Genomic DNA, 25729 nt, shown 5'->3' with positions numbered 1-25729 from the left:
TAAAGCGCTTTGAAATCATATTGAATGTTTCATTAGATACATTTTGAATATTCTATAATAATACTATGTATATAGTAGTATTGACAAATACATGAAACCGCTATGAATATAAATAATGAGATATTAAAAAAGAAAATGCATTAATCCACCAATAGGCTTAGGCGAAATCTCTCGAGTAAAACGTATCATTACGATGTTAATCCAGACTAACATCCCACAAGAATAATATGTACTTTCGTCCGTCCGTCAGTTAGTTTGGTGGAGGGAGGTGTAACGGATGTCTCTCGACACGTAATAGTGATTTGTCTTACAATCAAGAACAATTATAATATAATATTAATAATTAATTTTGTAGATTTAAATATTTGTTTACATTTTTGTTTGTTTTAAAAACACAATGATCATTTTATTAATTAATATACAATTGGTTATTGTAAATAGACGATTTAACAAACAACAAAGAAGAATGTTAAGAAGTAAATGGTATGATACTAAAGATTAAAATTATATCAATGAGGAAAAAAAAGAAAATAATGAAAAAAGGTAGAAAATGTTTAGAAATCATGTAATGAAACATTAAGAGCCATTGTCTGTAAAAATCAAAGATTTGGTGGCAGATGTAAAAAAATGGATTTCTCTCAAATTTTTACCATGAATAGACATTTCACTAAAAAGCATATCTACATCATTCATTTGAATTTTTAGCCTCCGTTGCCATGACAACGGTCAATTATCCAAATTTTGATGTTTTTGCCATTTTTCACAGATTTTCTATAGTGAAAAAGTACAAACTTGTATACTTATTTTAACCAAAAATACTTACAGTATACAGTTTTTGTTTGTAGCAGTGTAAACAACATGTATTGAGTTCCATTTAATGTAAAAAAAAAAAAAATACAAAATGGAGTTTGGTTGATACCATTATTTTAAAAAGGGGTGTTTTTATAAAATATTTTTTTTATAAAAGTATACCTCATAAACGTACCTATAACTTCCAAAGTGGTGTTTTTAAATCAATGAGGTTTTTTAATTTGATAGTCAATAGGTTTGTCAACAATAATCACGGAAAAAACACTGGGGTAAATTTCGTACATAGGTTTTATGTTGCCAGGAAAATACGAAAAATACAAAAAATATAATAAAATATCAACAAACAAAACACATGAAACACAATTTAAATATGGCTAATCCAATAATAAAATGTATATGTGGCTTGTCATAATGCTACTAGAGTCATACGAATAGTTTAGATAAAATAGGAGAATGTGTTGCCAGGTTTATTTCAATTAATTGCCAGAAAAACAGTATTTTGCATTGAAATATTTAGTTGATGGAAAATAATGTTAAACTTGGAAATAATTGCGTCAATGGTTTTTATAAATTTTTAAATCTATTTTGTGTAAAGAGATACAGAAAGACCTCCCAAAAAATCTGACCTTGTAAATAGGTCATTTAAGGTCAAAAGGGGTCAGAATGCAAAACAGGACAGGTCCCCACTTTACTACAACTATTAATGTTTGATCAACATTTACAAGATAGTTCATAACAATTCTCAAAAATTTTAATATTTTACCTAATGTGTTACCTTAGCAACCATTTCTATGTGTAACTAAGGAAAGTAATTTTTAAAAAAATGTAAAAAATGGCGTTTTTATAAATACAAAGAATTGATTGCATTTGTAATTTTTCTCAATTTTACTTCTACTGCATTCCATTAATGACAAACTTGACCTTGTAAATTCATTCATTTGAGGTCAACATTTTACCATAGCAACTGTTTCTATGCGAAAAGGGGTTTTTCATAAATACAAAACATTTTTTCTACATAGTTTTACATTTCTACTTTTTGCCAAATTTACTTTAAATACTGAATCCTAATAATCTCAGAAAGAAAGTCTTGACGAATATGAATAAAGGTAAAAAAAATAAAATATGGAGTTTTCATGAAAAAAAAAAATTACATATTGAGGTCAAATGACATCAACATTTTACCTATAGTGTATTGATTGTAGCAACTGTTTCTATACTAACTAAGTACAATATTTTTAATATGGGGTTTCATGACTACAAACATTTGATTACATAGCTTTACTACCTTTTCCCAAATTTACTTATCTACTGAATCCCAGAAAATGTCTGACCTTGTGAAAGGGTTATTTGTTGGGTCAAGTTATGTCAAAATGTATTATTTATGTTATCTTAGAACCTGTTTCTATGCATAACTAAGGATAATTGCTGCTCTAGCCCGCTACGTCACACGAGATGACTCATTCATTAGATGAAATCAAGCAGCAGTATAGTACTACACTTTGACATTTTTGTTAAAAATGGAAACTCGACTATAATTTATAGGTACCACCTGTTGAATCCAAAAAACGGCTGAGAAAAGAGTCTAATGACAAATCATAAAGCATTTCTGGTATTTATGAGTCCCATGATATTACTATAATTCACTGTCAGATAATCATTGAATTATTATCAAAACAGTCCATTGAAGTTTTTGTTTGTAATAGGATACCTGAAGTATCTAGGCTTGATGAAGTGACCCCCAGACTTGACCTTAGCAATAAAAATAAGCAAGCAGCGTTTTTTGTAAGAAATATTCTTGTTTAAATACAGTTCAAGAACCTCCCGTAAGTGGCCACCCTCGGGACCTGGAAAAGTGGCCGCTTATAATTGTAGGCCTATTATTATTTATAATCAGGTGGTTTAGTATTTTTTAGCATTTTCAGACAAATTTTAAAAACTTTTATCATATGAAAAATGGTCGGTCAAAATCAGTGTAGTTTTCTCATCTCTTCACAGTAATGTTTTTAAAACCTCTTCAAAATAAAGCTAATATATAAAGAAATACAATAAACATGCACCTGTAATTCATAGGTCCATGCAATAAGTATTGCATTTTTCGATTGGCCGCTTACTAAAAATCTCATTTTTTGTATAAAAAGGTGCCCGCAGCTGCTTACGGTAAGCACCAAATGCACTAATTAGATAGGAAGAACAAACAGGCTTTTCAAAGTGCGTCCGTTAAGGGAGGTGGCCGCTGTAAATAAAATATGGGGTTTTCATGAATAAAAATAATCACAGAAGAAAGTGCTTACGAATATGACCTTGTGAAACGGTAATTTAAAAATGCAAATAAGGTATTGCCTGCTAATAATCTACAAATTAAAATTAAATTTGTATAAGATAAATATGCAAAATCTAAAGAATATCTCAATTTTAGTTACCATAGTAACTGTTGCTATGCATAACTAAGGGAAATTAAATAATTATCAGATAATTATTAATTAATAATTAATACTGAATCCAAACACACCGTTAAAAAAATATAGAATTTAAAACCAATATTTAATAATAAAGTCTGATATTTTACATGCTGACCTTAAATGAAATGAAATTTCAAATCAGGGCTTCTATATTTGTTATGTAGCATTAACATACCTGAGTATATCATTGACTTTTGATTGGTTCTATTTTGGGGAGGGAAAAGTGGTGGATCCAGAACTTTTAAATAGTTAGGAGGTTGAAGGCGAGGGTCTAAAAACTTAACTTTATGTTCTATCTTTTGCATTGCAATTGTTAACTTGGGGTGGGTGGGGCTTGGAGAAAGGAGGAGGGGGTGGGATGGAGGAGTTTGAATCTGTCTATTCATTGGGGCGATAGTAGCGGCAGTGTGGGTGGTGCTTGAATGCATGCATTTGACACTCTATAGTGGATGATCGACCAAAGTGTTGCAGTTTATCTTTTTGTGGTTATAGTCGGGGTGGGGGGGGGGGGGAAAGGGGAGGGATGGTAGTCGAAAATGGTGGTTGATGGGCATGTGGGATCTGCTTAGGTTAGCAAATAAAACAAGTAAACAAATGAAAGAGGAGCTTCAAAATAAGAGAGGAGTAATCTGTTGCAAAGATTAAAATTCACAACGATCTGATAATTTATTCAAATTTCCCGAGGATATAACCTATAAAATGACATTAAAACTGGGAATTACAGAATCTATAATTAAAAAAAAAAGTTTTTTCTCACAACACAACTAGAACTATATAAAACATTAAGAATTTTTCTGACCAATGAGTTTCAAATCAAATAATCAAAGAAAATAAAATGTTTTTACTAATATACCATGTTTTTTTTAATATAAAAATGCCTATGTTTCTCGCAACACTGCTTGCAGATTTTAAATTTACCCCAGTATTTTATTTTAGAAATCAATTATTAAACATTGGAACTACCTATTTGTAATAAATCAGCTAAAAAAATACACCACTTTGGGCGTTATGGTGAAGTAAAGTTTAGTTGCATTGAACAATTAAAAAAAAGTGAAAAACACCCCTTTTTAAATAAATGGTATCTCCCAAAGTATGAAATAAAAAAAAATAAAAAATTTGAAACAGGTGCACAATGCATTGTTATTATGCATACACTAATTATTTTTTATAATTAAATGAACAAAACAAAAATATCGTTCATCAAAGTAGTACCAATATCCATTTTAAAAAACCTTAAAAAGGGACAAAATTTGTCAAAAACACAAATTTGGCCGTTGCCATGGAAATATACGTGTGGAATAAAAAATACTTCATATTTGATTTCTCTCAACACATATATAGCCATGTGCAAAATTTGAAAGAAATCCATTTTTTTGAGTCTGCCACTCTTTTTGATATTTCTTTGATTCTTACAGACAATGGCTCTTAAATGAATAAAGGTGGTGGTGAACCACAAAAGATAAAAGAAAAATATTAATTAATTTTGTAGATTTAAATATTTAACGATTTTGTTCATTCTGCTAAAGATTGGTATTCCCACTTGGACGCGACGTAATGAAGTAAGCACAGTGTTGATCAATCACAGTTAGAATGATCCATATCGCATCATGATTGGTTAAATTACTTGCGTTGCGCGTGTGTCATTGCGTTGCGCTCAATGAAGCAACCAAACAGATCATCATTTATCAAAATCATTTTTATTATGGTCACCGCCATTGCCACCATTTTAACTTTTCATAAATAATATTGCATGCACAATTTTATTATAGGCCTACCTTTCTGGCAGTTTCTATGTGATTAAATTCAAACAACATTAAATGTATTTCAACAACCAACATGTGTATGTATAATCGAGAAATCGAAAGTGCAAAGATCTCCAACAAATGTTATTGACTAATGTTATGGCCAGACATCAATAGAATCAATTATGGTGGCAACTGCGCATGTACAATACAAAATGCAACATTAATATTCATAATAGCAAAAACATTACTGCGATAATTGAGGTGGATTGATATTAATATTGTGTATAAAACGAAGTTAGAGCTGAAATGTTTTTTTGACATGCAATTTAAAAGAATACAAACGGTTTACCTGCGGCGGTTCTGAAGATATGGAAATCCGATTATTTGTATTCCTAATTTGCATATAAACGGAGAAACTAAGAATGGTGTTATATATGGATTTTAATCAAATTTAGATACTAGAAATGCATTAACATAATCATAACATATTTCAAAACAATAATTAAGACGGAACGGTCAGGTCATATCAAGGAAAAAAGTAGAGCATCATTGCGCATATACGTTTTTATAAACTAAGCCCCCATTGGTTCCCCTAGGCACATTCGAATAAATGAAGAAATATAGTGTTCTTTTTCACGTAGATTGTTAAAAGCATGGCTGCCGTTAAAATTGCCAACATTTACATGGATTTTTTCCGAAACTGACCAAAATATCGACTTTCTAAAAAATGCTGATAGTAACCAGTTATGTTGAATTTTCGAAAATTGGCCATTTTTCGAAAATGGACAAAATATCTTCTTTCTAAAATATGGTGAGGTAACATGTGCAGAACACGTTATGTGATTCTGCGCATGTCAATTAACTATATATAGAAGTCAGTTATGTCCAAAAAAATAAAAGGGTCGAAAATTTGCCATTTTCGAACTGTACGATTTTTTTTTTCGAAAATGGCCAAAATATCCATTTTCTAAAATATGTCAAAATTAATATACCATATCAATTTAAATATTGGCTTAATAAAACCTATTATATCGGATGAATTAATGACAACAATAATTACCAATTTACTTAATATTTATTAACTTTGGAGGCTACACCCTACTAAAGAAATTGTTGTTTAGTATACCTATTGATAGACATTGATTGGCGATGAAGTTACTATTATTATTTTGACAGTAAATTTTGTATCCTATATTGAAATCATCAGCAATAACAGATTTATATTGCACTTACATCTATTAAAACTATTCATCAACGTGCTATAAATGTTTAGGCACTGGAATACAATAGAACCCCTTCTTTGGACACCTCTAGTCAGGGGACACCTCTATTCAGGGGACACTTCTATTCAGGGGACACTTCTATTCAGGGGACACTTCTATTCAGGGGACACCTCTATTCAGGGGACACTTCTATTCAGGGGACACCTCTATTCAGGGGACACCTCTATTCAGGGGACACCTCTATTCAGGGGACACCTCTATTCAGGGGACACCTCTATTCAGGGGACACTTCTATTCAGGGGACACCTCTATTCAGGGGACACCTCTATTCAGGGGACACCTCTAGTCAGGGGACACCTCTATTCAGGGGACACCTCTATTCAGGGGACACCTCTATTCAGGGGACACCTCTATTCAGGGGACACCTCTATTCAGGGGACACCTCTATTCAGGGGACACCTCTAGTCAGGGGACACCTCTAGTCAGGGGACACCTCTATTCAGGGGACACTTCTATTCAGGGGACACTTCTATTCAGGGGACACCTCTATTCAGGGGACACCTCTATTCAGGGGACACCTCTATTCAGGGGACACCTCTATTCAGGGGACACCTCTATTCAGGGGACACCTCTATTCAGGGGACACCTCTATTCAGGGGACACCTCTATTCAGGGGACACCTCTATTCAGGGGACACCTCTATTCAGGGGACACCTCTATTCAGGGGACACCTCTAGTCAGGGGACACCTCTATTCAGGGGACACCTCTATTCAGGGGACACCTCTATTCAGGGGACACTTCTATTCAGGGGACACCTCTATTCAGGGGACACTTCTATTCAGGGGACACCTCTATTCAGGGGACACTTCTATTCAGGGGACACCTCTATTCAGGGGACACCTCTATTCAGGGGACACCTCTATTCAGGGGACACCTCTAGTCAGGGGACACCTCTATTCAGGGGACACCTCTAGTCAGGGGACACCTCTATTCAGGGGACACCTCTATTCAGGGGACACCTCTATTCAGGGACACCTCTATTCATGGGACACCATTATTGAAGGTGAAATATAACTAGTTAGTGGATATCCCTATTAGGGGACATTCCCATTCATGTGACACTATTAAAGTGACACTTTGCTGTGAAAAAAAGAAGGGCCTGGGGATATATGTTTTAACACTACAGCCAAACCTCTATTAAGGGGACACTTTGCTGGCTTCTGAAATTCTTATTTTTCTCAATATCTCACGTTGTCCATATGTTACCTGTACCTAGCAGCAGGTTGTTGGTGCACATTTCTCGATTCCATCATAAATTAATTTATTTTTATATAATTGCTATAGATAACACTTCATTATATACAATAATATTTCTTATTTACAAATTATTTGGAGTGAACCCATTAGAGAGATCATCAATGTTGCAAAGACCAACAATCATTTGAACACATTCATCTACTTTAAACACTAAATAATTTATGTTTAAATAATTTATGTTTCTATATTTCATTATCAAATAATTTGTTTGCTATGCATTGTTACCAGTAAAGAAAATACGAATTAATAATTAATTATAATTTTGTTCTTGAGCTTTTTACAATGTATCTACTAAATTGAATACTATACTTTAGCTTATGTTTAGATGACCCTAGACAATAATAACACTGTTAACATATTATTATCATCAGTCTGGACACAAGTTTATTCTCAAATTGATTTGGTGCAAGTAATGACAACTTATAAGTTCTTATCCTTTTCACTGTATGCAGGTGGAGCACTCTAAAAAAGAAAGATAAATTTCATAATTATGAAAAGCTTTGAATAATTTGATAAATATTTAATTTCTCTAAATTATCTTTCGATGACTTCTAACTAAATATATTAAAGATGATTATATATTTTTTTTTGTGGAAAAATGAATGAAATTTGCATATTATATGCGAGTCAAATGTTCAGGCGGAAAGAAGATGTAAAATTTCTTGAAGATGTAAATATTCTTTTTATAGCGTTTTTTTTAATTAATCCAATTCTTAGGCCGTGATTGACAATAGTCTAACACTACAGCGTGTACCATTAAAAGTATATAAAGTTGTTTTGTTTGTACAGGTGGTGGGGTGGGGGGAAGGGGGTGAGGGAGGTGGAGTGTTTGGAATGCAGAAGATAAAGGCATTAGGCAAGTTCAAAATTAAGACATCACCAATGAAAAAAGATTAGGTGAGGTTACAGAGAGTATAACAAAAACAGTAATGGCCACATTTGAATATTGATTTACTTACTGGGGGCTGGTCCTGCGGTACATACACAGTCTGTGGGTTGGCAGGGTTGTAATAAGCATTATTGGTAGGTTGGCCCTTTTCATCTGAAAATAAAAGGAACCATGTTATAGTTATGTTTTCATAATAGTAAGTAAGGAATTTATACTGTATTGTTTAATTTTTCTGTGTTTTTTTTTGTACAAGGTAATATTTAATTGATTAATTGATTATCATTTTCATTTATGCAAAAACAATTATTCTTAGCTTGGAAAAAATATATAATTTGTGCATGCATAGATACAGCACTAATTCTCTTTCGCTTTTACGTTTTAAAACTTTAGTTTATGTTAAACTAAGTTACAGAAATTGCAAGGTTATAATATTATTCTTTCTGTGCCAATAATTGCTTCAAGCAATATCTTTAACAAGAAACTTTGTTATAATAAATAGACTGTTATCAATATTGTATAATGGAAGTGTGCATTATACAGGTGTATCAATTACTTTAGTGTTCAGGTAACAGATGACAAATAACATGTGGATTGACCTATGACCTCATGCCAGAGACAACAACTTCAATCACTGTGCCAACATAATTATTATAATATATTAATTGTGCATTTGGAACAAACACATTTATTGTCAATATAAGCGTCAGTTATTTATTAACATTAATTAAGACTGGATTTATGTAAATATACTTTATCACCTCTGTACACAATGTTATAAATATTTTAATTAACTTAATGTCAGTAATTACCTACAATATGACTATATTGTTAACATAATTGTATTTCAGTGTTATTATCAATCAGTTTTATTCCATAAAAAAATGTAAAAATATGCTTTAATAACGTATTTTGTACTACGCAATTGTTTTAAAACGTAATAAAGCGTAACCATTAAGGCGATTGGAATTCATTACAATTCTAGGCTTGTGTCTAGCATGTAGGATAGCATTTATTAAACAAAGCCATTTCAAGGATTGCTATTAACGAATCGCATCTGAACAAACATATCTGTCATCGATATCTATGTTCAATAGCTGGCCATAGGCTATCTAGTAGTGTTACGCATGCAATGTAATCAAAGCATTTGTATAGAAGAAGATTAAAGCCTGTCAATAAATCTATGTGCCAAGACATTGTCAGTAGTAATCAATGTTTAAGGGAATACAGTCATGTAAACTTTCAAGCTATACATCTAGTAGACAACATGAAAGTAAAGAATGAAATTAGTTTTGCATTCTTCTCTTGAACAAAATTCATGTTCAGTTTGGGGTGGGATTATTCCAGAGGACCCAAAAATATAATCTACTGCTTTAATCTATCAATCTATTTTCAAAATATATTAATTATGTTTTTACTTGAGTTCCTCAATTTACATGAAAAGCTGTCAAAAGTTGGAATGGATCTATCCATTAAAATTAGATAAATTAATATAAATCAATTAATATTAATAAAATATAAAATTCATTTAAATTTTCTTTAAAAAAAATTGTTAATAAAATAAATTAACGTTATAGTACTGACTACATGCCTCAATACATTTCATGATTTTCTTTTAGATTACAGTTATTTATTAATCCCAAGTACACAACATTGTTGTACATTTGTGTATTACAATGATGTGTTATCAAAACTGCACATAAAAAAATGAAATATAGTAAGCATATTTTATTCTATAAACAATCACACTGCAGCAGCTATGTTTTATTATTTTAATCCCTTTATGCATCACCTTCTCTCAGAGGATCATACAAAAGCATCACTGAATTTTAAACATCTTCACTGGATTATATTATTTTCTAGTTTACATTTATTATGTACCAAGCCGAGAATTTAAAAAAAAAAGCATAATTTAAAAATAAATAAATAATATGCTGGATTTCTTATAACAACTAATAAACAAACAAAACAAAAAAAGTTGTGAAATCGCTGAACATAAAAATTGAAAAAACCCACTAAACCCAAACTGTATGTTTGAGATGTTCTCGTTGCTAACCGAGGGTTTGGTCTAAGTGTACCAGTTGCTTATACAGAACATGGCAGTCTCATCCTACCCTACTTTCTGTAGTACAATAGTAGCTTCATTTGGTCTAAGTGTACCAGTTGCTTATACAGAACATGGCAGTCTCATCCTACCCTACTTTCTGTAGTACAATAGTAGCTTCATTCGGTCTAAGTGTACCAGTTGCTTATACAGAACATGGCAGTCTCATCCTACCCTACTTCTGTAGTACAATAGTAGCTTCATTTGGTCTAAGTGTACCAGTTGCTTATACAGAACATGGCAGTCTCATCCTACCCTACTTTCTGTAGTACAATAGTAGCTTCATTCGGTCTAAGTGTACCAGTTGCTTATACAGAACATGGCAGTCTCATCCTACCCTACTTCTGTAGTACAATAGTAGCTTCATTTGGTCTAAGTGTACCAGTTGCTTATACAGAACATGGCAGTCCCATCCTACCCTACTTTCTGTAGTACAATAGTAGCTTCATTTGGTCTAAGTGTACCAGTTGCTTATACAGAACATGGCAGTCTCATCCTACCCTACTTTCTGTAGTACAATAGTAGCTTCATTCGGTCTAAGTGTACCAGTTGCTTATACAGAACATGGCAGTCTCATCCTACCCTACTTTCTGTAGTACAATAGTAGCTTCATTCGGTCTAAGTGTACCAGTTGCTTATACAGAACATGGCAGTCCCATCCTACCCTACTTTCTGTAGTAAAATAGTAGCTTCATTCGGTCTAAGTGTACCAGTTGCTTATACAGAACATGGCAGTCCCATCCTACCCTACTTTCTGTAGTATAATAATTAATAGTAGCTTCATTTGGTCTAAGTGTACCAGTTGCTTATACAGAACATGGCAGTCCCATCCTACCCTACTTTCTGTAGTATAATAGTAGCTTCATTTGGTCTAAGTGTACCAGTTGCTTATACAGAACATGGCAGTCCCATCCTACCCTACTTTCTGTAGTATAATAGTAGCTTCATTTCACGGTATTATTTATATGTAGCATTTTTATTCTACATTTAAAATGTACATTTTTAGATCAGGGAACTATGATTAAAGAAAATTCATCAGAATCTAGAAGCTAAAAAATTTGAGTAAGTTCAACAGAATTATATTACCACATAGAGGGCAGTAGTGCAAGATTACGCAATATTGAAATATTATATTTGTATGCGCGAGAGTTTATTGGATTCAAATGGGAATTTGTTTATTGCAGTGGAGATTTTACATTTTATCCATTTTGGGATATTGTTTTACTGTTAATGGGCCTTGAAATATTACAAGTATGTTAAGTAAGAGCTTTTTACTAAGTGAATGAATGTGGTATGAACTTACTCATTGGAGGAGCAGATGGGTCAGTAGAGCCTGGTACAACAGTGGTGTAGGCTGGAGGCTGTTCAGCTAAAAGATGAAAAACAATTTCAAATTATATTTGTTTGTTCAAATTATTAACAAAATTGTCACTGCTGTATCTCCTCGCACAACATTTGCCATAAAATAATAATATATTAATTAATAATAATATATTAATAAATATTTGATATAAAATTCCATAATATTACATTACAACATCTCATGTGTATGCCTGTATCATCTAAGCCTAGATTAAGGGTTAGGTTATGGTCTATGAAATAAGTATAATTGTTTTAGGTATAAATCTATAATTAAAAAATGCTCACAATAATTGTAAATACTTACTTGGATAAGGTGCAGCTTGAGGGTAAGCCCCAGTAGGTGGGTACTGATACCCACCTCCATAAGGTGCTGTATTCATTGGAGGGTAACCATATGGTTGAGCTGGGGGATATGCCCCTGCTGTGGGTGGGTACGCTCCTGCTTGTGGTGGGTACCCACCAGCTGGAGGGTATCCCATTGGCGCATATCCGCCTTGTGGTGGAGGTGCATATCCATTCATAGGGGGAACACCATAGGCATTTGGAGGGGGTGCGTAACCATTCTGCTGAGGGACGGCTTGGCCTGGATTCGGTGGTGCAACTTTAGGTGCTGAAAATTAAAGTAAATGCTGTTAGTAAATTAAATTATTTCATTAGTTTTAGTTTCAGTACTATCAACTCATCACAACCCTCCTGAAACCGAACTCCATTACTAGTCTCTTAACATAGCATTTTACAACTAATAACAGGTACTACTTCAATACAGTGCAATTTTGAAACTTTTATTTATAGTACCTTTGGTTGCCAGTCTAACAAGTCTTTCTCCTACATCAATAGCCCCACCACTCTTGAAATGCATTTGAAAGTTAGCCTGTCCTTCCCAGCCACCTATTAACAAAACACATACAGTACCAGTTAGAGTAACGGTGTCTTAATATTTTAAACATGATTTTAAATGAAATTATTGAAAATAAAAATGTTACCATTAGGTTGTGCAAGAATCCTTCCTTTTAAATAGTTGGCTCCAATAATTGGTTGCTTAATCTCAAAATCCTTGAGATAATAGAACGGCATTGCAAATGACTGCATCAAATCATTGCCTGCACTGTGGAAGATCAACTAAAAATACAATTATATATGTCAGAATGTACATTAATTATAGCATTGAAATAAGGTTTCATATTTGGAGAGTTCAGCATTGATACCCTTCCACACCATATCTCAAACATATTCTACCTAAGGTCATTACTTAAATCCACAGACAAAAACACAATAGTATCACTTTCCAGATTTATTGTATGCACATAATATAGATCACTTGTCAATTGTACATATCTAATATCGTATAATATTTATCGTATTTTGGGGCTGGTGGCTTGTATATACCGAATAAAATCTTTCATTGCAGAGAACTGAGAATATTATTATTATCTTATGTTAATTGTTATGATAAGTAGTATTTATTGTCATTTTCTAAAACAAGATACAAATTAAATTTGGTTGGTTGATTTACATTTGAAATAAATACAATAACAAAGAAATTACTGAGATCTAACAAACTTTATATTATTAAATACATGAATAGAATTATAAACAAATGATTGTCGGCAGAGTTTAGTGTTTTGATTCAGAGTGATCAGTCTACCAGTTTGGCTTAAGCTTAAAGAATTTATTTAGAGGGTGTTTTAGATCTTGTAGATAGCATAGGTTATTTTTGCATTCATTGTAGTTATTTACCCTTAGAGTTGTCAAATACACTTTGCCTTTTTTGGTTCCTTTAAAGTGGTCCTTCATTGGCTTCATTTCAAACTCTATCTCAACCCCATCTTGATGATGTACAATTCTGTAATGATAATTATAAATAATATTCTCTACTGAAAAAGGAAGTAAATATTTGGTACACTGTATAAATATTCATACTTACCGATTGGTACAAAGTCCATTTTGAAAGTTTGACTAATTTAATACTGTAATATCATTTAAACACCAAACATTGTTGAAAATAACCTTCTTGGATAAAGGGAAAATTTGTTTATGTCAGTATATTAAATAAAAAGTCTACATACATGAGACTTGTACAATGAGGAGGATAGTAAGTCATATTCCGTGGACAGAATATTAATTTAATTAGTTAATTAATTATTAATCTTTGTTTTTGTGTGTTTACTTTAGAAAGAGCAAGTACAGTACTCTACAGTAACAATACATATTTCTAAAGAGTATCACAAATTATAAAATTCTTCATATTCATATTATTTAAACCAAAAGCTCAAATTCCAAAGGTCAAATTTAAATGTTTGTTGAAGGGTCATATGTACATAATCTTTGTCTGGTAGGGCCCGTCCAGTCGGCAAGGCCGGGGGTATAGGGTTTTATGATAAAAACTGTTATCAAGTTCATGCTAACATTATATTTAATGTTATTGTGATGTCATTGTATGTTTTATATATTTTTAATGTAAAAAAATGCCAAAATACAGGCTTATTCATTTATGTGATAAGCGATGTTTTTTGTAGAGAAAAATGGAAAGAAAAGTTATATGAAATTAAATATTTAAACTGATTTTAATTCAACTTAATATATAAGTTAAATTTACTACTAGGCCTAGGCTAGGCCTAGTAGGCTAGCCTATAAAGGCCTAGAGTACCTGTATGTGTAAGTTATATTGTTTGTTATTGTCAATGTAGGCCTATTATTATTTATAGTAACATACATTTACAGGTACTTGATATCATTTTTTATCATAGAACCCTATACCCGACCCTATTGACTGGACGTCAGTCATGGTCGATGCCTACAGAAGGAGGACGTAGATTAGCGTAGGCCCAGTATAACATTAGTGGCAGTAGATCCCTACTAGCTAAAGAAGAGGACAGGTCAGACCTAGGCCTAGCTTGTGCCCGATCGTCCGTAATATGGTCCCGATCGTGATTCATAATACTCTCTCTGTTGATCTAGCCTCTTATTAGACTGGACTCTAGCCTAGGCCTAGCTCTAGAATACAAACTAAAGACGGTAAAACACGAGCGCAACACCAACAAGAAGAATAACAAATAAACATACCGTTCTCCTGCGAATAACACTACGCCATTACTGCCACTGTGTGAAGAATTTAATGCCATAATTTAAGTTTATTTACTTCAAAACGATACGAAAATTAGGCTGCTGAATGCTGCTGCGAGAGACACTTCGCTAACTAGGTCTTTTCGTCATCAAACTCGTGAATCAATACGTCATACACAACATGAATTATCATAGCGACCTCTATCGGGTGGGGGAAATATAAGTAAATTTTAAAACAAATAAAACCTGATCATCAAAGCGCATGAATTATCACGCTGCTGCTTTAGCCAGGTACGTCCCAAGAGGACTACTCATTCAGAAGCTAAAGCAAGTATCAGTTATAGTTCTAGAGGCCGACGTTTTTGGGGACGGGTCATGCTAAAATTACAAACCCCAAAGCACGTCTGGGAGAAGAGATTATTTCTGGTATTTACAATGAGTCCCATTTGACAATCTAGACCGATATATATATAATACTGTAATTCGCTGTCAGATAATCATTGAATTCCTATCAAAAAAGTCCATATACAGTAATAGTAAAGTTTTCAGGTTGTAATAAGATACAATTTGTTCACACTTGAAGCATCTAGGCTTGATGAAGTGACCCCCAGACTTGACCTTAGAAATAAAATAAACTAAAGTGACAGAAATTGAGTATTTTTATTTAAATTATTTATTAAGCACATTATTTTTTACAGATTCAGTATTTTTTATTTTGCAATTTCAATTGCACAATTATGATATATCAAAGTATGAATTCTTGTTATATTTTACTTCAAATACAAAAGTTATTCACTTATAATAATAATAATATTTATTCATGTATAAAAACAGAAATAAACATTTAATTATAACCCAAAAACCATTGTCTGACAGACAATTTAAGTATTTTTTTGCTTTAAATTACATTTTTTTTTTCAGGTAAATAATTGTTTGGTTAATGTGAATAACTATTATGTTACAATAAAATGACACATTCAAAAACAAATTTGAAATAAAAAATATTTTTCAGGGGGGACAATATATCAAGCGAGCAGCGTTTTTTTGTAAGAAATATTTCTTGTTTTTATAAAGGTGTTTGTTTCTCAGTTGTCACTGGTAATTACAAGGAGGACCACGTGAAGGCCACCTTTATCCTCCTCTTTATCAAACCGAAAAAGAAAAACATACAAATAATAATTCGAAGAAATATTGTTGTGTAAAGAAAGATGTGTAGGCCTAGGGAGGCCTAAACGTCACTTGTAAAGAAAGATGTGTAGGCCTAAGGAGGCCTAAACGTCACTTGTAAATTAGCGCATACGGTATACGAAGAAAAAACTTGCAAAAAAGTATTATAACAAAGATAACAATTGTATTGCAAAACACTGCCAAATCGAAGTGTACGATGATTTGAGTTAAAAATGAAAAATATTTTCAATTGAGCGCATGTTGAAGAAATAAAAATATAATATCATAGCGTCAAAAACGAAAAACTTTCTGTTGAGAAAAAGAAATGCGTTTATCTTATTTGTTAAAACGACGGTATACTGGAAAATTAAATAGGAAGAAATATAAACATTTTACTGCAGTAATAAATCGAAAAATCTGCACTACGTAGGCCTAGAGGCCGGCAATGAAAATGCTTTAGGAAGAAATGAAAAAATGTTACTGCAGTAATAAATCCAAGAAAATCTGCACTACGTAAAGGCCGGTGAAAATGGCATAACAAAAAAATAACAAATGTTACTACTGCAGTAATAAATCGAAGAAAATCTGCACTACTTAGAAGCCGGTGAAAATTCCATGACGAAAAAATGAAAAATGTTACTATAACAGTTAATAAATTCGAAGAAAACATTTACTATGATGTCATAACGAAGAAATAAAGAATTTTACTGCAGTAATCGGTGAAAATCTTTACAACGTTGTGGGCCAAAGAAACACCACGAAGAAATAACAATTTAAAAAAAAACCAGTATAAAAGTATCGTTTGTAGGCCGTATAGTTTGTTGCCGTGACGTGAATATAGTTTTAAGATAGATTTTGTCTGTTAGGAGGCCTAACTGGTATGTCGAAATTGTAAGAAAAAAATGTACGATACGTTGAGCACCAATAAAAATTTAACAAGAACGAAGCAATAAGAACGAAGCAATAAAAACGAAATCCGAAAATGACAATAAAAATAGACAATATTATGTTTATTGAACCATTAGCCGCTGCAACCGATTCACTTAAAATTGATATATTAAATTGAAAAAAAGTCAACCTATCAAATCGTCTAACTAATACACAGTAGCAAAGTTTGTGTTGTTAGTAGCCTATAGTATATTAACTATATTGTGTAGCTTGGTTTATTAAAATGATAAATAATATTGTTTTGTATTATTAGTTCTTACTTAATGTTCAATGACCGATGCTCCAAAGCTATGATGAAATATATCCCAGAAACTTGGTTTCGAAAAGCAATCCCATTAGGCCTAAGCACAGTAGATTCAAGAGTCTTGTCGTTGAAAGCCAGTGTATTTTACCCTGTCATTTCAAATCACTATAATGCATAATAAAACACTAATCAATTGAAATATGGTAACAACACCATCGGTCAAGTGATACATTGTCATCAAGTCGCGGTATGTATGCTGTCCACTAATATTCAAATTAGCGTTCATAAACAATTGAAATGGCTTGCTTTAAATTACAGCATAAATACTAATTATGTATACGTCACTGAGAAGTCGTGATTGCAGGTGGGCGGGAACGCAATGACTATCTGAACACAATTGTTATTCATCGTTGTTTCTTAGGAGGAATGGGTGGCCAAGTGAAATATAATATATGTAATTGTTTTTACTATAATGTTATTCCAAGTATGACTTATTCCTACATTCCTTACAAATGGTATATAATTATTGAAAAGGAAATTACTGAAGAAAACAAACAACAGTATCCTTGATAGATGTGGCATTCCTTCGACGTTTACATCAGCGAAGACTACGATGGCTTGGTCATGTCAGAAGAATGGATGATACAAGAACTCCAACGGTTACGGTGTGCGGTGATCTAGCGAATTGTACAAGATCCAAAGGACGTCCACTTTTGCGTTTCAAAGATGCATGTAAAAGAAACTTAAAGGCAATGGACATCAATGTTAACACCTGGAGAAAAAAGGGTGATGACCGAAAATCATGGAAAGACTGTATTAAGGAAGGACTTGTACACAGCGAAGAAAGATATCGTATGGAAAATGAAGAGAGGTATCTGAAAAGAAAATCTAGATCAGCTACTGGAACTCACACAGACTCACTGGATAACGGATGAAATTCTCTCCAATGTTGTCTCCATAGTCAATTTTGACTGAAGGATGCCTGATGATACTGTGGGTGGATCTTAATGAAGATTAGAATTAAACAAAAGCGAAATCAAAACAGTAAAGTAACACAGCCAGAAAGAATTCCAAGCTTCGTAAAATACTCCTTCGTCGGTTCTAGGACACCTACCCCCTAGACAGTTACCCCCCGGATGTTTACCACCCGGACAACTACCCCCTTAGGACAACTACCCCCCGGACAACTACCCCCTTAGGACAACTACCCCCTTAGGATAACAACCCCCCGGACAACTACCCCCCGGACAACCACCCCCTTAGGACAACTACCCCCTTAGGATAACTACCCCCCGGGTAACTACCCCCCGGTCAACTACCCCCCCCCCCCCCCCCCTCCCCCATCCAAAAGTAGACAAATATATAGGACCGGTTTCTGTAAAAATGAAATCATCTGTTTTTAACGGGTGTTTCGAAACTAGAGACCCGAGACCAGAGACCTGACATGAGACCCAATACGTATAGTGGGGTCTCCCTTTTCGTATATTTGGGTCTCCCTTTTCGTATAGTGTGGTCTCTCTTTTCGTATAGTGGGTCTCCCTTTTCGTATATTTGGGTCTCCCATTTTGTATATTTGGGTCTCCCTTTCGTATAATTGGGTCTCCCTTTTCGTATATTAGGGTCTCCTTTTTCGTATAGTGGGGTCTCCCTTTTCGTATAGTGGGGTCTCCCTTTTCGTACGTGGGTCTCCCTTTTCGTATATTTAGGTCTCCCTTTTCGTATTGGGTCTCGGGTCTCTGGTCTCTGGTCTCGGGTCTCTAGTTTCAAAACACCCGTTTTTAACCGATTATTCTGTTTAACAGCACGCTAGACCCTAGATGTGCTAGATTTAAAGTACCGTATTTATTGAAAAAACGGCCTGGGCTGTTTATTGTTTAGGTGGTTTTTAGGTGGACATTTATTGGAAGAAAGTTGTTTATTCAATGGGAGGGGGTATAATCTAATGGAAATAGACGCCGATTATTCCATATGATGTTTCATGGGAGTGACATGGTCACCGTTTATTTGAGGGGAATTTATTTAAAGATCGACGTTTATTCGGCGAGTGAACATTGAGGTCAAATATCAAAAGTGATATTATTGTTCAAGTGTACAAAAATACATATATGACAAATTTAAGACAAAAATTAATTTTTTTAAGACCAGTGGTTATCGAAGCATTGTCCTGACGCAAAAATTATTATTATTATTAGCGAACCCAGTCTTTACAGTAAATACAGGGAGTACTATATAATACGTTCGACTATCCTATGATCATGGGTGACAATCTTCAGTTTATACCAGGCTATATTTATGTTCAATCTTTTACTTTTGTTTACAATAATGAATAGTAATTCGTCAAAGTAACGAATTAAAATATAGTTATTAATTCCTATTATACACTGTTGCAGAGTCAGGTTGTTGAATGGTCTGGGTTGTTAGGGTGTTCTAAAGGGATAGTTTTCTGGGTGGTAATTGTCCGGGGGGTAATTGTCCGGGGGGTAATTGCTCCTAGGGGGTAATTGTCCGGGGGGTAGTTGTCCAGGGGGTAGTTGTCCTAAGGGGGTTGTTGTCCTAAGGGGGTATTTGTCCGGGGGGTATTTGTCCGGGGGGTAGTTGTCCTAAAGGGGTAGTTGTCCTAAGGGGGTAGTGGTCCAGGTGGTGGTTGTCCGGGGGGTAGTTGTCCGGGGGGTAAATGTCCAGGGGGTGAATATCCGGATACGCGTATATTAGGGTCTCCCTTTTCGTATAGTGGGGTCTCCCTTTTCGTATAGTGGGGTTTCCCTTTTCGTACGTGGGTCTCCCTTTTCGTATATTTTGGTCTCCCTTTTCGTATTGGGTCTCGGGTCTCTAGTTTTGAAACACCCGTTTTTAACCGATTATTCTGTTTAACAGCACGCTAGACCCTCTAGATGTGCTAGATTTAAAGTACCGTATTTATTGAAAAAACGACCTGGGCTGTTTATTGTTTAGGTGGTTTTTAGGTGGACATTTATTGGAAGAAAGTTGTTTATTCAATGGGAGGGGGTATAATCTAATGGAAATAGACGCCAATTATTCCATATGATGTTTCATGGGAGTGACATGGTCACCGTTTATTTGAGGGGAATTTATTTAAAGATCGACGTTTATTCGGTGAGTGAACATTGAGGGCAAATATCAAAAGTGATATTATTCTTCAAGTGTACAAAAATACATATATGACAAATTTGAGACAAAAATTAATTCTTTTAAGACCAGTGGTTATCGAAGCATTGTCCTGACGCAAAAATTATTATTATTATTAGCGAACCCAGTCTTTACAGTAAATACAGAGAGTACTATATAATACGTTCGACTATCCTATGATCATGTGTGACAATCTTCAGTTTATACCAGGCTATATTTATGTTCAATCTTTTACTTTTGTTTACAATAATGAATAGTAATTCGTCAAAGTAACGAATTAAAATATAGTTATTAATTCCTATTATACACTGTTGCAGAGTCAGGTTGTTGAATGGTCTGGGTGGTTAGGGTGTTCTAAAGGGATAGTTTTCTGGGTGGTAATTGTCCGGGGGGTAATTGTCCGGGGGGGTAATTGTTCCTAGGGGGTAATTGTCCGGGGGGTAGTTGTCCAGGGGGTAGTTGTCCTAAGGGGGTTGTTGTCCTAAGGGGGTAGTTGTCCGGGGGGTATTTGTCTGGGGGGTAGTTGTCCTAAAGGGGTAGTTGTCCTAAGGGGGTAGTGGTCCAGGTGGTGGTTGTCCGGGGGGTAGTTGTCCGGGGGGTAAATGTCCAGGGGGTAAATATCCGGATACGCCTTCGTCGGTTCCGGTCCAGCGACGGCAAATCCAATCGAACGTAAATGTTTCGTTTTTAAGCAGCTACGCGCATATCGATTGGTGCTTGACCGCGTGGAGCGTCGTGAAAAAGAAACATTAGTGTTCGATTCGCCGGACCGGAACCGTGCCGGAACAGGTGTGAAAGGCCCTAATACAGTATTAGTAAAAGTAAAACGTACAAACGACGAATTCTCATCTCGAATATGGAAAACTTTTTAATTGGGTTAAGTTTCTTCCACATTTGCGTCACTGGTAGTCATAGTAACTCACTGTAAACAATCAACAATTGATATTAATGTACATTGACTAATAGTACCGTACTATTACATTTTTATTACTGACAAAGGTAAATATTCTTTTAATTTCGCAGCCTCCTAAAACTTCTAGAATGGCAATCAATCAATTATATTAAGAATCTGTTTAGATGAATTTTAACCAATGGATGAAGATAATGGATGGATTTAATATTTCCTTATTAGGTTCTTAATTAGAAAAAAGGTTGAAATTGAAAAAGATCATTACAGTAATTACACACGGACAACGAACATCCATTATAAAACTGGCAGGTTTTCTTCATTTAATAAATTCTGATGACAATTATCAAAGATTCTTGTCCCAACGATCTTTGGTAAACCACTAAGTTAATATACGTACGTAAAGAGTGACGGGTATTACAAAGTAGAGATATATAGTTACCATATTGTGCTTGTTTTTCATGTACAATGAACAGAGGATTTGATCTGATAACGTACAATTCAGCTTTCGGATTCTGGTAAGTTGTATACTTTTTAGTTAATTTGTATTTAGATTAGGAATGAAAAATGTAAATCAAAACAATTGAAAAATGTAAACAACCGTTTAAGCGTGGTTCCCACTAGCGACGCAACGCAAGGACGTAAACGCAACGCAAGCATTTTAACCAATGACAAGCGAAGTTATAGACAGTTAGCAATCACATGCGAATAAGCCATCGCTTGTGATTGGTCAATTCACTTGCGTTGCGTTACGTCCTTGCGTTGCGTCGCTAGTGGGAACAACGCTTTATGCGTTTAGAATTTATATATAATTTTGTAAAAGGAGTTAGTTATTTAGTATTTCCTTTCACCAACTTTGCTGTGAAAATGCATGAAAATTAATTAGGCCTAATGTATGAATTATTCACTAATTTACATCCACTTACAACTTTTCATCCTCATCCGCACGTTGATTTACTGTACTTACAATGTTTGGATTTTCTTGATCTTGAAAATGGTCCATGAAAAAACGTCGAACATTAAATTTATATTGAAATTACATTTTATTAACGAAAAAATCGTCAAAGGTATCCAAGATACCATGGGAATATCGGACAACACATCAGGCCTATAATAAAACAAATTCACTATAGCCACGGCCGCCGGAGCTATAAAATTAACGAAAAGAAATGTCTTATAGCTCCATGCTATATAACTTCTGATGAGACAATTTGCCTTTAAATCTCAGTACAGAAACTTGTATTTTTGTTTTTAAACAAATAGTTGATTACTACTATCGTAATGGTAGCCCTGTCTATGTATGCTACCTCGATGCTTCTAAAGCCTTTGATAATAATAATAATAATATTTATTCGGCAAAAGTTCATAAAGTACATTTTACAATTCATCTTGCCAGGAGCAAGTAATAGGCATGAGCCCAAACAGAAAACTGCTCTTACTCCATCATTACTTATAAAATACAAAAATAACAAAACTAAGTAGCACAAATTAAGTCAAAATAAAACCGTTTAAGCGTGGTTCCCACTAGCGACGCAACGCAAGGACGTAAACGCAACGCAAGCATTTTAACCAATGACAAGCGAAGTTATAGACAGTTAGCAATCACATGCGAATAAGCCATCGCTTGTGATTGGATAGAATATGTTGACTCAACCACATTATCTTGGTCATGTTATCTCCTTGGATTTATGTGATGAGTTTGATATAAAGCGGCAATACAAATCTTTGTGTATCCGAGCCAACTTCTTGGTCAGACAATTTAGTATGTGTTCTATCAATGTGAAATGTGTTTTATTTAGAACATATTGTGTAAATATGTATTGTGCTACATTATGGTGCAACTATAATCAAGATATCTTGCGAACTCTCCAGGTATGCTACAATAATGGTTTAAGAATGTTGTTGCAAAGGCCTCGACATTGCAGTGCCAGCCTCATGTTTACGGAATGTAGAATTCCTTCTGAATTGTTAAGAAAATCAATATAATGGCCTGATGTGTAGACTTAATGCAAGCAAAAATGTTTTAATCTCAACGATTATAAGCAACGTCTTAGTTAAGTCGAAGATGCTCTCCAGGTGGAATGTCATCATGAGATGAGTAGTATAGTGTAGTAACTAGTCTTGTTTATTTTATTTCATTTATATGTAATTTCTTACTTTCTATGGACCAGAGTTTTCCGAAATAAAAGATTGAATGAATGAATGAATGAATGAATATAGCCATGTAAACAATACAGATCTATTGTTCAGAGCAACAGCAACTTTTACATTTTTCATTTTAGGTAGGCTTATTTGTCGTGGATTTAGATGATCGACGATGGACGCTACAACGAACAACTCCTCTACCTTCAACGACACTGAAAACACCCCTCCTTATCTGCATCACCACAGCCGTACATACGTCATAATAACCGCTGTCATATTTGCGTTAATCGGAATATTTGGTATTCTTGGAAACGCTTTGGTGATAATCGTCATTGAAAAGTTACCACCGAAAAATCGTTCAATGCCCCTGTACCTTCTCTGCGCACAGGCCGTCACCGATCTAGGTGCGTCTCTTTTAATCATACCAGTTACGTTTTGCAGTATCTTCGACGTACAACCAGCTAAACATGCTCCTATTTTAGGTCATGTGTACTGTCGTTTCATCGAATCATTTTCGATTCTTTTTATCGCGTTTTCGTTATCCTCGTACAATCTGACGTTGTTAGCGTATGAACGATACGTGGCGGTTGTAAAGCCGATGGTTTATAAAGCAAGGTTCACAGTATCGCACTCAAAGAAACTCTTACACGTCATGTGGGTGTTTGCCCCACTGTCTCAAATTATTTTAATCATTTTCCAATTTAATTATGATTCCAGGGAAGGATCGTGTATGTACAATCCATCCTTCGGTCCAACTTTTCAGTCTGTGACCGGAGTCATAGTATTTCTTTGGGAGTACCTTATCCCAGTGTGTATAATGCTAATATCGTACTTTTGTATAGTTAAGCGTTTAAGATCACAAAGAAAACGCATTGAATCATGGAATTTGCCAGCGCCGCCGAACGCGGTTACTTTCACACATGCGCAGAAATCGTCATCACATAAAGTTACACTCACATTGCTAGCATGTTCAGCTATTTATTTGATTTGTTGGACACCAAATCAGTTGCTGTTTTTGCGATACAACTTAGGAGTTGAGACGGATTTCACGAGTATATTTTACAACTGTACTGTATTACTTGTGTTTGTTAATTCTTGTCGTAATCCCATAATTTATGCTCTACGATTTCGGAAGAATAAAGGGAGGTTGAAGGAAATCATAAAGTCTAAATAAAAAGGCTGTTTTATACACGTATACCAAGTAACGGGACTTAACCAAAGTAGAAGACGAGTAGTGTAGGAAAAGTTAAACGAAAAACGGAACTTTAACCTAGGTACGGAACTCACGCAAGTAGCGCGGAACTTTATCAAGTATGAATTTAACCAAGTAACGGGACTTAACCCAAGTAGAGGACGAGTACAGTAGTGTAGGGAAAGTTTACCGAAAACGGAACTTTAACCTAGGTTGCAGTAACGGAACTCACGCAAATAGCGCAGAACTTTATCAAGCACGGTAACTGAACTAAACCAAGTAACTATACCTACCCAAGTAGAGAACGAGTAGTGTAGGGAAAGTTAAACGAAAACTGAACTTTAACCTAGGTAGCAGTAACGGAACTCAAGCAAATAGCGGAACTTTATCAAGTAACTGAACTTAACCAGGTAACGGGACTTAACCCAAGTAGAGTACAAGTATTATAATAAAGTTAAACGAAAACTGAACTTTAACCTAGGTAGCAGTAACGGAACTCACGCAAATAGCGCGAACCTTTATTAAGTAACTGAACTTAACCCAAGTAGTTGACGAGTAGTGTAGGGAAAGAAGAACTCTACCAATTAACGAAACTTTATGGCGGAACTTTACAGAGTAACAAAACTTAACCATATCATTATACATTAACTTTTATGTAAAACATGATTACACCTGCAAGGCCATGAAGCTACATTTTATTTTTTTTATTTATTTTATGTCTTTAGGCAATGTGGCCAAGGATTACCAATAGTGAATTAATCACTGTCCTATCAGATAGGTGGTAATCCCCCTGATACATGGGCTATTGTGTGAACCAGTTCACCGGGGTAACCCCCTACTCTTTTTCGAATAATGAACTGGGTTCTTTAAAGTACACACAGGTTATAACTGTGTACACTGGACCTACGGTTTATAGTCCTTATCCGAGAAGACTGAAAAATCATGATCATGATCTGAACGCGGTTTATATTGTCAAAACGTTTTAAAAACATGGATGAATACACAGAAA

The 25729-nt window shown here is 34.4% G+C and overlaps 2 protein-coding genes across 8 annotated transcripts; one reads left to right on the top strand and one right to left on the bottom strand.

The window, feature by feature from the left end:
* Positions 1–4947: 4947 nt before the first annotated feature.
* Positions 4948–15119, bottom strand: LOC140063552 (uncharacterized). 7 transcript variants are annotated; one of them, XR_011847632.1, is made up of 10 exons: positions 14971–15119; positions 13645–13750; positions 12891–13026; positions 12703–12795; positions 12212–12517; positions 11849–11914; positions 8515–8597; positions 6714–8017; positions 6612–6679; positions 4948–6577 (listed from the first exon to the last, which is right to left on the bottom strand). XR_011847632.1 is itself a non-coding variant. In XM_072109926.1 (8 exons), exons 1-8 carry the CDS (start codon positions 15027–15029, stop codon positions 7976–7978), a joined length of 891 nt encoding a protein of 296 aa, XP_071966027.1. In that variant the 5' UTR covers positions 15030–15119; the 3' UTR covers positions 4948–7975. The 7 variants fall into 7 exon arrangements, 1 of the variants encoding a protein (XP_071966027.1); XR_011847635.1 differs by having other exon boundaries at positions 4948–6339; positions 6408–8017; XR_011847631.1 differs by having other exon boundaries at positions 6612–8017.
* An 8581-nt stretch (positions 15120–23700) lies between these two features.
* LOC140043331 (histamine H2 receptor-like) lies at positions 23701–24702 on the top strand. The gene has a single exon (XM_072087834.1). The coding sequence runs from the start codon at positions 23701–23703 to the stop codon at positions 24700–24702; it is 1002 nt and encodes a 333-aa protein (XP_071943935.1).
* Positions 24703–25729: the final 1027 nt, after the last annotated feature.

This window comes from Antedon mediterranea, chromosome 1, assembly GCF_964355755.1.
Source record: "Antedon mediterranea chromosome 1, ecAntMedi1.1, whole genome shotgun sequence".
Taxonomy (NCBI): domain Eukaryota; kingdom Metazoa; phylum Echinodermata; class Crinoidea; order Comatulida; family Antedonidae; genus Antedon; species Antedon mediterranea.
The sequence above is the reverse complement of the archived record's forward strand: the minus strand, read 5'-3'. Positions and strand labels throughout refer to the sequence as shown.

Excerpts from the sequence above, each read along its gene's own strand:
- LOC140063552 (XM_072109926.1), bottom strand. The coding sequence starts at position 15,029 with ATGGCATTAAATTCTTCACACAGTGGCAGTAATGGCGTAGTGTTATTC. Across the intron at positions 13,751-14,970 it reads GTGTTATTCGCAGGAGAACG|AATTGTACATCATCAAGATG; the intron begins GTATGTTTATTT and ends TTATCATTACAG. Across the intron at positions 12,518-12,702 it reads TGTTAGACTGGCAACCAAAG|CACCTAAAGTTGCACCACCG; the intron begins GTACTATAAATA and ends TTTAATTTTCAG.
- LOC140043331 (XM_072087834.1), top strand. The coding sequence starts at position 23,701 with ATGGACGCTACAACGAACAACTCCTCTACCTTCAACGACACTGAAAAC.